This window comes from Pimephales promelas, chromosome 19 (genome assembly GCF_988280905.1).
Source record: "Pimephales promelas chromosome 19, fPimPro1.hap1.1, whole genome shotgun sequence".
NCBI classification, from domain to species: domain Eukaryota; kingdom Metazoa; phylum Chordata; class Actinopteri; order Cypriniformes; family Leuciscidae; genus Pimephales; species Pimephales promelas.
This window is the reverse complement of record NC_142787.1, coordinates 26255253-26269044: the sequence shown is the minus strand read 5'-3', so window position 1 is coordinate 26269044 and position 13792 is coordinate 26255253. Positions and strand designations below refer to the sequence as shown.

Here is a 13792-nt window from a genome sequence, read left to right as displayed (position 1 = left end):
TTTGTTGTAAAAAAATTTATTTCGACAAATCATTTCAGCTTTGCAAGAACATCATATCGATGAATAATTCTGTAACAAGCCGATCTTTTCTTTTTTAGAGGTACGTTATTCTCATCGTCATTACCGGCAAGGATCAGTCTAACACTTTTAATCGTTTTTGCTTCACAACAGTATCACAGTCTCTCACAGTAAATTTTTAAACAGGAAAAAGGATGAAGCCCCATCATTTATCAGTGATAAAAACTGAAGTACACACAAGTATATGGTCAAACCAACACAGGCTGCCATGTCCGTCTTCTCTCTGAAGCAGCGTGGGCACTGAATTCTCACAGGGGAGAACGGCTGAGTCAGTAGGAAGGGGAGAGAAGACTAGAAGGTCAGTTTGGAGCAACATGCATTCAAAGTACATCAAAGTTCAACCCTTGAGGGAGCTCTCTAAATCTCTATCCAAAGAGTCACTGATAAAATTGCCATGATCAAACAAAAATGTGAAAATATAACATCTTCAATGAGCAATTTAGCAGTTTAGGTAAGAAAATCTGCAGGTAAAGTGTAAAGTTACAGTAACAGAGTATGACAACATCATATCGCCGGGGAACAAGGTAAGACACTGATAACTGAGCAGTTCAAACATGTTTTGTCCTAGAGGGCACTTCTTTTTGTCAATATTAAAGATGCCAACCTTCATTTCAATATTTGGCACACAAATGAGATAATAATAACAATTTAAAAAAAAAAGAACAAGCATTACATACATGAATAAAGTCACAGAAAGAATCAATTCACAAATTTACAAACTAATTTTACACAAAACTTTACATTTAGTTAATTTCTATGTGCAAACCATATATTGTATATAAGATTATTCAACACAGGAAACACTGGTCATATATAGTATCCAGTTTCAACGCTTTGCACACATTTTATGAACAAATTCAGGTTTCTTACACTGCGATTCTCAAGATGTGGACAGCCAACAGCAATTCACCCAATCTATGATGTCTATGATTCATTCAGTGTTGCCAGGTGATTCTGGTATTTGTTTCTACAGTGAAAGGTATGATTGAATGTACAAAGAGGTGAAATTTCCCTCAATGTCTGGAAGAGCAAATCTAGGTTAAAGAAGGCATACAGCAGTGGCTCATGGCATTGACAAATGCAAGCTAACAGCGAAGCTTGAGTTGTGCCAATGGACATTTAACAGGCCTGAGGTTGGGATTCTTGATAGAAATGGTCGATGGAAGGTTGAACTCACATTACTCTCGTGTCTCAACAAGTTTAGCACACAGCAAACACACACAGATTCACTTCTTGTGTCCACTTGCGCAAACAGATATAACACAGAGCAAAACAAAACATTTACAAGACTTCCAAGTGCTTCATTTTCTTTCCGTTGATAGGTGCTACATTGACTCGGAAGACGGTTATTGTACCAAAAGGCAACCCTGGCATTACTTTTTCGCTTATAATACATTTTATACATTTACTCATGCGGGGATGGGGTATGGGGATCTGGCAGTTTTTTGAAATGGTAAACTACATGTTACAAGAAATAATGGAAGAAGATCTAAAAGGATCTGTTTAGCAATGAAAATAGTCACTGGTTAATTTCGCCAGAGCATGTACTGTAAACTGTAAATTTCTGTGTTGAATTCCTCCATGTCATTTCAATTCAATATGCTGTGTCATGTGGTCAATTCAAACCAAATTAAAGGCATACCGATTCTTCAATTAAAAATTTGGCCAAATCCTGCCCTTGTAGACTAGAATTTGTCTGATTTATCAGCACTCTGTCAACTCACTGACACCTGTTTATTAGGTGTTGCTTACCTAATCGTTTCCTCTGGGCATAATCAAGCTACAGTGTCAGACAAAAACACTGTCAGCAGAAAGAGACAGAATAAAACAGTCAGCGTGTCATGGTATGACAAATACAAGCAGCAGCTGAAAGCAATGGGACTGAATTGGTTGTTCATAACAGCCATAATAAACTGCATGATTTAAAATTTTGTGTATCCATAAATATTCCTCTGATAGCTAGTTTCAAATGTCCGCTGACAGCATTTGCGATCAAATCTTACAAAATTCAGGCAGAGTCAGAAGTTTTGAGGTGCAGTCAAGCAGTGTGGCTTCTCCTATGAAAACCATCAAATAAAAAAACAGGAGCGCAGAACCTCATGACCCAATAAGTGAGACAACAAACAACCACCACTTGCTCCACACACGTTTCTTCCGGTGTTTTCTTTAAGAAAAGCTATGATGATCAATTCTAACACTAGAGATTGTTTGCTAGTCGCCATTTCAATCCCACATGTAAATGCAGCTCATGTCACTAAACATGTAACGGATTGATGATGTAAAACTCTGGACGAGTCTTTTTGTGTGCATCCGTTTTAACACGTCTTGAACTGCCGCGCAGTTTGACATTAACGACAGCAGAGATCCTACTGTGTGACGCGGCTTACAGCAGGAATCATATTCGTACACTCTGACAAGCAACAGTAAGAAAGTACTATTATAAATCATACAGTGTGCACTCGTGATTTAGATGGATCAGACAGGTTTGGGGGGCATTTCTGTGTTCCTGTTCCTATAAGAAGACACCTAGGGGGGTTTGAACTGGAGCATATTTGAACTGAAATGCAAAACAGTATACTTTGTCATGCACTGCTTGGCAGAGTAAATTAATGGAGACACAGCAGTGGTGTGTGAAGGCCCAATGGCTCAGTGAGGCAGATAAGAGCTCCGAGATGGCAGACAAACTCCTCGCTTGTCAAGACTGACGAGAATAGGCTACAGGGACCAAGGCTGAGAACTTGACAGCATGCAGGAAGAAGAATGTGTTTCACAGTGAACTGAGTGAACCAAGTCTTTTTCACAGAATGTATTCCAATACCAATGCATAGTCTCTAGGAAAAAATGAAGGTAGGAAAATGAAGGAAAAATTCAAATGGAGGAAGGGGCTCTGGTTTCCTTTGTGGTACGTAATTCAAAACCAGATTGTTTGCCTACAGTCCTGAGAGCACTAAAATCTAATCATGGTCAAATTAGGCTGGGTGTTTAAAAATAGTGCCGATATTGAAGGATGAGGGTGCCTTGAACTGAATACCCAATGACAGAAAGCACAGTTTTAGCTACATCTGCACACTATCGTCATGGTACTTTGCATAAACTAAAAAATATCTGCTTGTCACCATGATGTGCAATTCTAAAATGCAAATTCAAACCATACTGAAGAGAGAGATTCATTATGATGACTTGGCCCAATCCAATCACAGTAATTTTGCACAGTATCAACAGTGTATCCCTTATTTAAAATATAAAATAGGTTTTGCGCTCAATTCAACATGATCTTTTTCCTCATAATTTCAAAACACCATTTGCAGCACAAAAAAAAAAAGACAGCAATAGGACATAGAAAGGACAAAAATCAAATTAAATGGGTAAATTTAAGCCGCTTCACTGCCTGCACAAAGTTAAATAACTAGTCAGTTAAATGAAAAAGAGAATAAAAAAATTGTATGGTCTTATTGTGTACTTTTCCTTTTTCTACCTCATTACACACAAATTGCCCTCTGTCCAACATCATAAGCAAGAAATAGAAAAAAATATGATTTTTGGATTGTATCTGCCATTATAGTGGCTGGTTCATGTCCCATGAAAAATGTCCATTAGTGAAACAATGTCAGAGCAAAAAATAAATGAAATCAGTTCCACTTCCACGTCAACATCAGTTTCTATTGCACACCTCCCACACAAAGACACTAAGATGAAGGATTCAATAAGTAAAATCAAGTAACAAAAATAGCAGTATCGAAAAAATATCAAAGGCAAAATGAATCTTCATGTCAGTGGAGAAATTTATAAATAGTTGGCATTCAGCTAACATAAAAGGACCCCAAAAAAGCACTTTCAAATGAGCTCCCAAATCAAAAATAATCTGTCTAGAAAAGTTCTGTGCACAGTGGGAAAGGAGTTTGAAGTTTGCTACAGTTCTTGGGTCTCGAATGTGATGCAAGTCACAGTTCTGAGAGTCTCAACACATTGAATACTTGTCTGTGCTTGACAGTCATAGAGTACTTTGATTGCATTTGTTTCCCCCCAAATAATCTTATATAACTTTTGTATCGAACCAAACTTGATAATAGTAATACAATAATCAGTTATTTTGAATTAAAACTTGGCACATCATTAACAGAATATCAGGGTGGGTAGGTCAAATATCCATTTGCCAAATAATATAAGTGCTATTTATATTTAAAAGAGCGGAGGTTCTTCAATTAAAATAGACCAAAGAATCTGTTCCTCTATTTCTTGTAAACTGCTTTTATCTTCTGGTTATTTATATCATCTCAGCTTTAATCATTCCCTCATTTTCTATCCAGTCATTTCTCTCCATTAATTCCATCTTCTATTTATCTCTTTCTCCCCTCTTGTTTTCTTTGTCTTTCTTGGTCCACTCTTTTAAACTTGTGTTTCCAGGCCACTCAATTTGGGGGTGAGGATGCGAGGTGTTACCCCAGAGTTGAGGTCTCTCTCAAACTCTAGCAGCTGGCCCATGAAGTTGAGGTTGGGGGAGACTATTGGTCGCCGACCCCGCACATACTTATAGGCATCTGTCATGGTCATGAGGGTGTGCTTCATCAGGTAAGCAATGACAATAGTCGCTGAGCGGGACACGCCTGCTTGGCAGTGTACAAGAACGCCTCGCCCACACTGGTGCGCTTCCTCTGAAAAAAAAAAGAAAAAAAAAAGGTGTGGCAGACATCGAAAACAACACAAACCAAAAATATTGAGGACTCGTCCTGCACTACACAGATTGGTCCAATCAAATGCTCTCCTGCATGACAGAATGTCCTCCCCCTGTAATACCACCTGCAGTTCTTGGCTAAACGCAATAAGGCTATTTAAAAATGAAAGGGACAATCCCGGCCACACCTCCAGCTTCAATAAGAAAGTATTCATAGGACAGAAAACTGCACTTGACAAGCAATTCCATGAGGTCTGTTAATGTTTAAAATATAAAAGAGTTGACAAGTTCTCTTACCTATAAACTCAAAAACCTCTTCAAAGTACTGTCGCAGGTTCTGCTTGCTGTTGTCAGTAGCAGGGAGCCGTTTATAACGCACCAAGCCCGTGTCCAGGTGGTAGAGGGGAAGATGGGTTGTGACATTGACTACGAAACCAATGTTGAGACGAAGCAGTAGATTCAAATCCTCTGCATCTCTCTCATTACCCAGAAAAAGGAAAGGGAGGATTGGGCTGATCACAGCATTCTCCACATCTGGGGTCATCACACTCTCCTCAGACAGTGACGCTGGGAGGGAGGAGGAAAGAGGGAGGGAAAGGTGCACTGGCAAAAACAAAATAAAACAAAACTGTTACTTACATTTGTTTTCTTATATTGTTTAATAATTTACTCTATGTGATCATCTTAGAGAGGTGTGCTGGTATGCTGGAAAATGATTTTAAATATGGCACAGAGTATAATGTCCTCAAACCCTTATATAAGAAGAAATCCATCCTCCTTATCTTTCCTGTTTGAAGTCTCATCACTCTGCCCCCCGATAGAATGTCTATTATCCTTTAGTTCTCTCACAAAACCTAATTTTCGACTTTCAATAAGACATAAAAGCGAGGGTAAAACCTTCTGAAATGTATGAAAAAGATTTAAAGTTAGAAAGGGTTTAATCAGTAAAACATTTCGATTGAACTTGTGGTCCATTACAAAACGATCATGGGGTCTGTCACTCTGGCGATCTTTTGAAGCTGAACTAAGGAGGATTATGCACCCCACAGATTAACTGAACTATCATTTTAATTTGAATACTATCAGTGCACAAAGTCGTACAGCCTAATGGAAGATGAGAAAATCAAGGTCAGTACATTCAAGTGCGATTATCAAGGTTAAGAGATTGTGCTCATCTCTCTGAGTGGTCAATCATCAACAACACATTATAAAAGATGTCACTCAACCTGCTGTGTACTTGCAGATTAGCATCTTTACCTCGTCCATTTTCCTCATCTTGTTCTCTGTTGAGTGAGTTGAGGACCAAGTGGAGCGACTGTGCAGAGGGTAAGGTGTGTCCACCTTCCCTCTCTCTCTGTTTGGGTTTGGGCTTAATAAGTGTGCTAGGAGCAGAGGGTGGGGGAGAGAAGGATGGGGGGGAATTTGGAGAAGGAGATCGTAGGGATGGGGATTGTGGAAGCACTTCGTCATCAAACCCGTTGCCATCCCCCATGCAAGCATCAGCTCCTTTGTTCCATAGCCTCTTGAGGGAATCTCTCCCCTGGTCCCCACTATTCCCTGATCCAATAAAGTCCAAAACCGCCATCTTGCCTTGCTGGAGCCTACGTCGCCCTGCCTGATCTGTCAACTGGGAGCGAGTGAACTCCATAAGGTTCCGGCAGTCAAGGATTACAGGATTTCCGCTATTGCCACTATTTTGGTTTTGGCCCATGCAAGTCCTTCCTGAGCCCATGCCAATCCCTGCATTATGGTGGATAGGTTGAGTTTTAGAGCGAGTCATCTTCTTTGCTAACTCCTCAGGCCAGATTGTGCGTACACTGTAATCGTCATCATCAGGCTGGTATCCTCCCATGGTGTGTGCTCCAATGTTACGGCCCATGTTGGGAGGATTCCCTCTGTGTGGGTTAAAGGTCACTACAATAGGGTCACTACTGCAGTAGCTGCATGTGGAGCTGCCAGTTTGGCTTGCTTTGGGATTGCACCCACTGACACAACTCTGGAGTGCTCGAAGAGGTGCGGATGAGGACAGGGGAGTACAGGGTAAGCAACCACCAACTAGCTTCTTACGGAAAGCCGCAGGGCTCTCAAAACCTCCAGCTTCTCCAGAACAGGATGCACAACCTAAAGGTCTGAGCAGCCCTGTTCGACAGTCAGAGACAGTGCTGTTTGAAGAGGAGGTGTTGGTGGTGGAAGCAGTTGACAGACACCCTCCTAAAGTCTTCAATCCCATGGTTTCGCCACCTCCGTTGGCAGCACTTGTTCCTTGGGTGTGGGAAAACGAAGAGGATGAGCTTGTACCACGACCGTGGTAGCCAGCAGAGTTACCTCTACCTCTTCTACAGCGCACCAACCTCCAACAGCCACAAGGGTGGGAAAAGTCAATAGTACATGTGTGGTCAGGACTGGGGAAGCCTCCTCGGGAGGAAGTAGGAGAGAGAGGCAAAGCGTGAAGAATTTGGGGACGATGTTCTCTAGTGCGAGAGGGATGGGGTTGGTTAATGTGCTGGTAGGAGGAAGGGGCTCGGGAAGGGAGTGAGGGTGGAACAGCAGGGTAGTGAGGGCTTAGGATGGCAGCATGGGGTAATGGGGCTGAACTGTGGTGACGGGATAGGCTGTGGGCTTGGGGCAGTTGGTGGCCGGGTCCCAGTTTGGAGTTTTCTTTGTTTCCTAAAGAAGACACGTCCCTCTCACTGTGCAATGAGTAGTTGGCAGTTGCAGAACAAGACTTTGATGACAAATCTCTCTCTCTGGTTGGCTTGGATTTTGACTGCTGTTTTTGGGCAGGTACAAATTCCAAGATCCCTCCAGGAGAGACTGTAAGTTGGTTTGGATGATGGATACTGGGCTGAGTCCTGTTTTGACTCTGATGATGGTTCTGGTGCTTCTCCACTGACTCGGAAGACTTTCCTTTGCATTTCCTTTCACCTTGCCCTGAATCCAAGTGCAGGGACACCCGTTTAGTCCTGTTCCCCTTGATGTTCCCACTTCGGCCTTTGTCTATGTAAGATCCTCCTCTTCCACCTTGGTCTAAAGACACTTTAATATCAATGGTATGAGTGTGCTTGTGAGGTCTGGGACCTAAAGTTACAATCCCATTGCTGTGACAATGGCTAGCATTGTGGCCGCCGCCCTCAAAGGGAGCCCCTCGTTCTCCTTTATCTCTCTGAACATGGGACGATTGCCTGCGATTGCATTCCAGAGACAAGTAGTTGGAACTTGGATAGGAACGGGGTGGTTGGAGTTGGGGTTGTGGTAAGCGGGGTGGGGGCTCGTTGCGATTGGCTGGGCGGTGGGAGGAAGACTGTGATGTGGCTGGTGGGGAGGCCACGCGCAATGCCAAACTTTTGGGGCGCTGAATAACCACTATACGCTCGTCAAGAGGGAGCGGAGGCATCTGGGGCTGAGCAAAGCTGCGTGGTTAGGAAGCAGAGAGAAAAAAGGCAAATGAATCAATGCTCATTCACTTTGTGTAATTATAAATGGATAATACATTTTAAATGTGTACATAGACGACATACATTATGTGAGTACTGTGCATACAGTTAATATTAGTCACAGCACACAGAATTACATCGACAATTGTGATGAGGTAAGCACAGAAGACAGTCTTCTGTTAGTCATTCACAACCTTTCTTACTGTGAAACAATAAAGAACAGCACACAGGGTATATCACAGACTTGTCAGTAAGACAAATCCTAATGTAACAGAAAAATCTTTCTGACCCATTACTTTTGTTAACATAAATGCTAGGGGTTCACATCTATAGAAGGCATAAAATAATCATCACAATCAAATAAGCAAACCATGTAAAGAATTTTATAAATTGGGTAGCTTTGGAATGATTTCACAACTGGGAAATATTTACATTATTTGACATTCTTGGTTATCATTATTTTCTTGCAACAATATCGACTTTGTCTACTTGACTGTTAAAGAGAGGTCATTGTTTTGCTAAAGATTACAAAGGCATTTAAAGAGGAAGACATCCATTATAGTAAAACATGTAATGGAACGTGAATGGAATATTGTTATAATTTGTAATGGAATGCTAATGGAATAATATAGAATTTGTCTGATATAATAAAATAGAGATATAATCTGATGGCTGCAATCACCCCTCCACAGAGAAGAGTAGACCAGCTCATTATTCTAAATAATGACAGTTTGAAACATTAGTATTAGACATTATGGAATCTCAATGGAAAGACAATGAGAAGGTTAAATGAATAGATGAGCTATTAATGAACATTAGTCATCATTTACTCACCCTCCAAACCCATAAACCATACTTTCTTCAGTGGTGCACAAAATAAGAAAATGTGTTTTGCTCAAGAAATATCAATAAATGAAGACTGAATAATTACTTCATTTTTTTGTTTGACTTTGACATGGAATGTACAAGTTTATATTAAAGAGTTTATCTTTATCCTTAAGTACCCTTCCAAAACCATAAGACTTTCATTCATCTTTGGAACACAAATTAAGATATTTTATATATTTAGATATATTTCTGTCCCTCCATTGACAGCTATAAGCAACTTTATGTATTCAAAAAGTGCAAAAAAAAGATCATAAAACGAATCCATATGAATTATATGATGAACAGATTCATTTAAATTAAGCTTTTATTCATATAACATTCATCAACGCATGCATCAGTTAATGCAAACAGAAGCTCAAGCATAGTGGTAGAGAAGCTCAAGTAAGGGTAACACCCCTACTCTTTTTCGAAGAACATCCTGGGATTTTTAATGAACACAGAGAGTCAGGACCTCGGTTTAACGTCTCATCCGAAGGACGGTGCTCTTTGACAGTATAGTGTCCCCATCACTATATTGGGGCGTCAGGACCCACACAGACCACAGGGTTAGTACCCCCCGCTGGCCTCACTAACATTACTTCCAGCAGCAACCTGGTTTTCTCAGGAGGTCTCCCATCCAGATACTAACCAGGCTCAGCCCTGCTTTAACTTCAGTGGGCAACCAGTCTTGGGCTACAGGGTGATATGGCTGCTGGTATGTTTGGTTGAGCTTCTGATTATGTTCGCTGATCAGTGTTTATATATGTAAATATTAATGCCTAAATTCCTTATATCATATAAACCAATCAAGTCTCTTCATAAAATTCGGACTAAACCTCTCAATTCATTTAGATTAGTTTTACAACGTCTTACTGAACTTTTTGAAGTGTCAAGAGTCAAAACCCAGACAGCAAACTGACATTGAATCAACGTGGAAACAACGTCTCTCATGACATTGAAACAACGTTGATTTGCTCATCGAATTAACGTTGAACCAACGTCAGACGCGGCATTCTTCAAAGCTAAATGAAATCGAAAATTGGTTTGCTTTCATAACGTTGAAACAACGCGTTGATTTCAAGTTGATTTTCCGTTAGTTTTGAAAGAATGACGCGTCTGACGTTGGTTCAACGTTAATTCGATGAGCAAAACAATGTCAGATCAACGTTGTTTCAATGTCATATTTCCACGTTGATTCAATGTCAGTTTGCTATCTGGGAAAGCTCTCAGATTTAATCAAAAAATGTCTTCATTTCTGTTTCGAAGATGAACGAAAGCCTTGTTTGGAATGACACGGGGGTGAGTAAATGATGACAGAATTTTAATTTTTGGAAGAACTAACCCTTTAAAAAAATGTATAATGGTTCTGCATTCTTTATGATGCAAAAAAAGCGTCAGTCTTTCTACATAGTTATTGCATTACAATAGAACATGGAAAATATGCTTCATGTTTGTGTTCCATGGAAAAAAAAGAAAGTAATATGGGTTTGGAACAACAAGAGAATGAATAAAAAATAACTGAATTTTCATTGTTAGTCCTTAAAGAATAAAGTACTAAAGGATGAAAACAGAGGAGAGAACGAAAAAAGTGTGTGTGCGCGTATGTGTAAAAAAGGGAATATAAAGCAGCACAGAGAGGACAGTTACAGGATGTGACATGGCTGGATTGACCTCATGTAGGAGGGAAGCATGCACAACAGCACTTCAGACATATACCCCAACACAACAGCCACACACACACACACACGCAGTGACCCGAGGACAGAGCCAGCACACCATGCTCTTATTTCCACATGCATACATTCACGCACAGAGCCTGGTGATGGTATCCTCATCCTCTTTGCTTTTTTCAGTCTTGCCTTTTGTAGCCTGTGGTGGTGAAGGGGGGTGGGTGGTTACATTGACCCAGATTTGTCATATTGCAAGTCAACATCACTCCAATCACTTGAACTCACTACTAAACATCTTATCAGCAGAATTTCACACACAAACCACGTGTAATGTTTTTTTTGTTTTTTGCAATGAATCGCATACAGCAACACATGCTTGGCATCAGCATGTGCTTCTTTCAGAGATGTACAGGATCAGCATTGATGAGCTCACTAACGCAGCTACAAACAATGATCAGGTTTCACTGATATCACCACAAAGAACAGTGTGTGGTTGTATAAATACAGTAATGTTTGGGCAAAATGATAACTCAACTCAACCATGAAAACAAAACATGCATATCTGACATACAGCAAGAAAGAAAAACAATAAAGCTCATCATGGCCATTGCTGATTTTGAGTGCACCACTTTATAAAAATAGTGGCTTTATATAGAAAGAAGAAGTTTCAGTTTTATGATATGATATGATGATGACAAACAGATAATGGATTTTTTTTAAAAAAAAGCTATGTTAAGGCGAATTAAATCACAGAGCTCCTAATAGTCTAAGCAGAAATGTTACACTCGATCAACAAGTTATATTCAATTTTCATCTGCTAGATTTATCATGACCTACAAAATAGTGTGACAAGAAAGTGTCAGTGAAGGAGTTATGTTCATAAATTAAATTTGTCACTTAAATTGGTCAAATAGAATATTCACTCTCCAAATCAATGTGTAGCCTAATGAAGTTTTGTCAAATAAGATTATTGTCAAAACGGTGACATTTTATATTATTTGTGCATAACCTAGGCTAATCATGATTCATGAGCTTCTTCGTCATTTCGAAACGCCATAAGCAGGCTACTCAGTCCATATAGGCCTGTTCACGTCATTAATGTATTTAGCATCGACATTTACGCGCAGGCGCACATTAACATGGATCATTTTCAGGCATGTTTTACATTCAAGTCAACAGTCTGCGACAGATCAGATGCATGGGCTTGCTCAACTCTTTCCCTTACGAAATGAGTGCATTGTTTTAAGCCATTATAAAAATTATGGGAAAAGGTTAACAGGATAAGAATGTGAAATCCAGTGGAATGATTTCGCGCATCGTCAAAAGGCATTACGTTCACAGCTCTTGGATTTCCAGTTACTCTCCCTGGAAAACGAGATCACAGTGTCTTATCAGGAGGCTTTGTTTCTAATGGTTCTATAACTGGCCAAGCATAATTGCGATTAATGCACTAACGATTACATAGTTGTTTCACAAAAGAAGATTGATTACCAACACAATGTTATCTAGGCATAAACAATGAAAGAGAAAACGAGATTCCGCTACATATTTGCAACTGTATTATTAGGCTATTGACTGTCACTTGTTAGGCCATGCTGATACAGGCACGCAATTCGGATGCGCTTTTACTGTAGCCCAGTAGTAGCCTACCATTTAAGCTCAGTTTCACTACCATTTCAATATGAGTGCTAAGATAAATTATGCTATTTATATTTCATGTAGGCTATTTGCATCACAAATCGAGCGTTTTGGGTAGATTTATTTGTGCGTTCCTTTAAACTACAACAAAACGTGCACTATTTTTATTACAATGAATTTTTAATATAAACAATAGCTGCAATAATGCTCGCACTTACTCACTAGGCGACATTTTGTTGAAAATAAAATATTAAGTAGCTATTTAAAGCTATCATGAAACAGACAACACATCATTGCATATGAAGGCCGCAAAAATTAAACGAGGAAGAGAAATGACTTACGTTATAATCTGTACATCCGCTGTATCGTCATTATTTCGGATAAATTAGATCCTTGTGTTTCTCTGCGCGACAATACCGCTCCAGTGCCGCGAGGCATTTACATAGCTGCGGTGGTCTGTATTAATGTACGGGTTAGACTTTAAAAATCCAGTGATGTCCATCGGTATATGACATTCAGCCAGTTTATCCTCATACTGTTCAACACGTTTGACTTCATCAGTGTAGACAATTAACACAATAACAATGTGTACGCCAGCGCAATGCAATGTGCGCTTCTGTGCGAGTGCATGAGACAGCGCGCTATGTGGGGGGCGGGGTTTCTGTGTAGATGACATCATCCTAGACCAATGACAAACAAATTGTGACAAATTGCTGGCCAAATAACGTAGCTGCAGCAAAACATGCTTTTCTTTTGGGGGGCGGGGGGGTACCCCACCTCCCCAAGGCCCCCCGGCTACTTTTTTTATTGTCATAAAAGTACATGCCTATTTTAAAGCCAAATTCACATTGTGGGGAAGGGACCCTCTAAACGGGACCATAATCACGGGACCATGATCGTAATCGCAACAATTCCTTTCAAAAACTGAAAAAGTGCATTCTTTTGCTTTACACCTTTTTTATCCCCCCCAAACGCCTAGAGATGGCAGCAAAGTGTTCATTCCTTCAATCACTTTCCAACGAAAGGCCATGATCAGAAACTGACGCAGATGGACAGTAACAAAGTACGTTTAATTGAGTACTGTTTTTTCTGTAAAAAATATCTGTACTTTTTTCTGAAACATTTTACTTTACCTTCTCTACATTTGAAAGACAATTATCACAATTTTTACTTTACATTTCTGTCAAGGTCCTTGAGTAGAAAGTAGTCAGTCATAGATAATTAATATAGATAACGGTAAGGCTAACATATTCATACTAAAAGCCAGAAAAAAAACCTTTCATATATGAGACTCTATAGAGACTTTAGGCTAATATTTGAGGGAACATCCATTTGGGTGTCCGAAACCATTGTGGACATTACTGAGTTCATTTATTCAATCTCACATTCAATCCCATACTGGAACTGTGCTCTAGAAATAAATTTGACATTGA

The 13792-nt window shown here is 39.9% G+C and overlaps 1 protein-coding gene across 2 annotated transcripts; it reads right to left on the bottom strand.

The window, feature by feature from the left end:
* Positions 1–13000, bottom strand: LOC120494679 (uncharacterized). Of its 2 annotated transcripts, XM_039693979.2 has the most exons (5): positions 12701–13000; positions 10863–10920; positions 6008–8160; positions 5048–5353; positions 1–4730 (listed from the first exon to the last, which is right to left on the bottom strand). In XM_039693979.2, exons 3-5 carry the CDS (start codon positions 8142–8144, stop codon positions 4465–4467), a joined length of 2709 nt encoding a protein of 902 aa, XP_039549913.1. In that variant the 5' UTR covers positions 8145–8160; positions 10863–10920; positions 12701–13000; the 3' UTR covers positions 1–4464. The 2 variants fall into 2 exon arrangements, with proteins under 2 accessions (XP_039549913.1, XP_039549912.1); XM_039693978.2 differs by lacking the exon at positions 10863–10920.
* Positions 13001–13792: the final 792 nt, after the last annotated feature.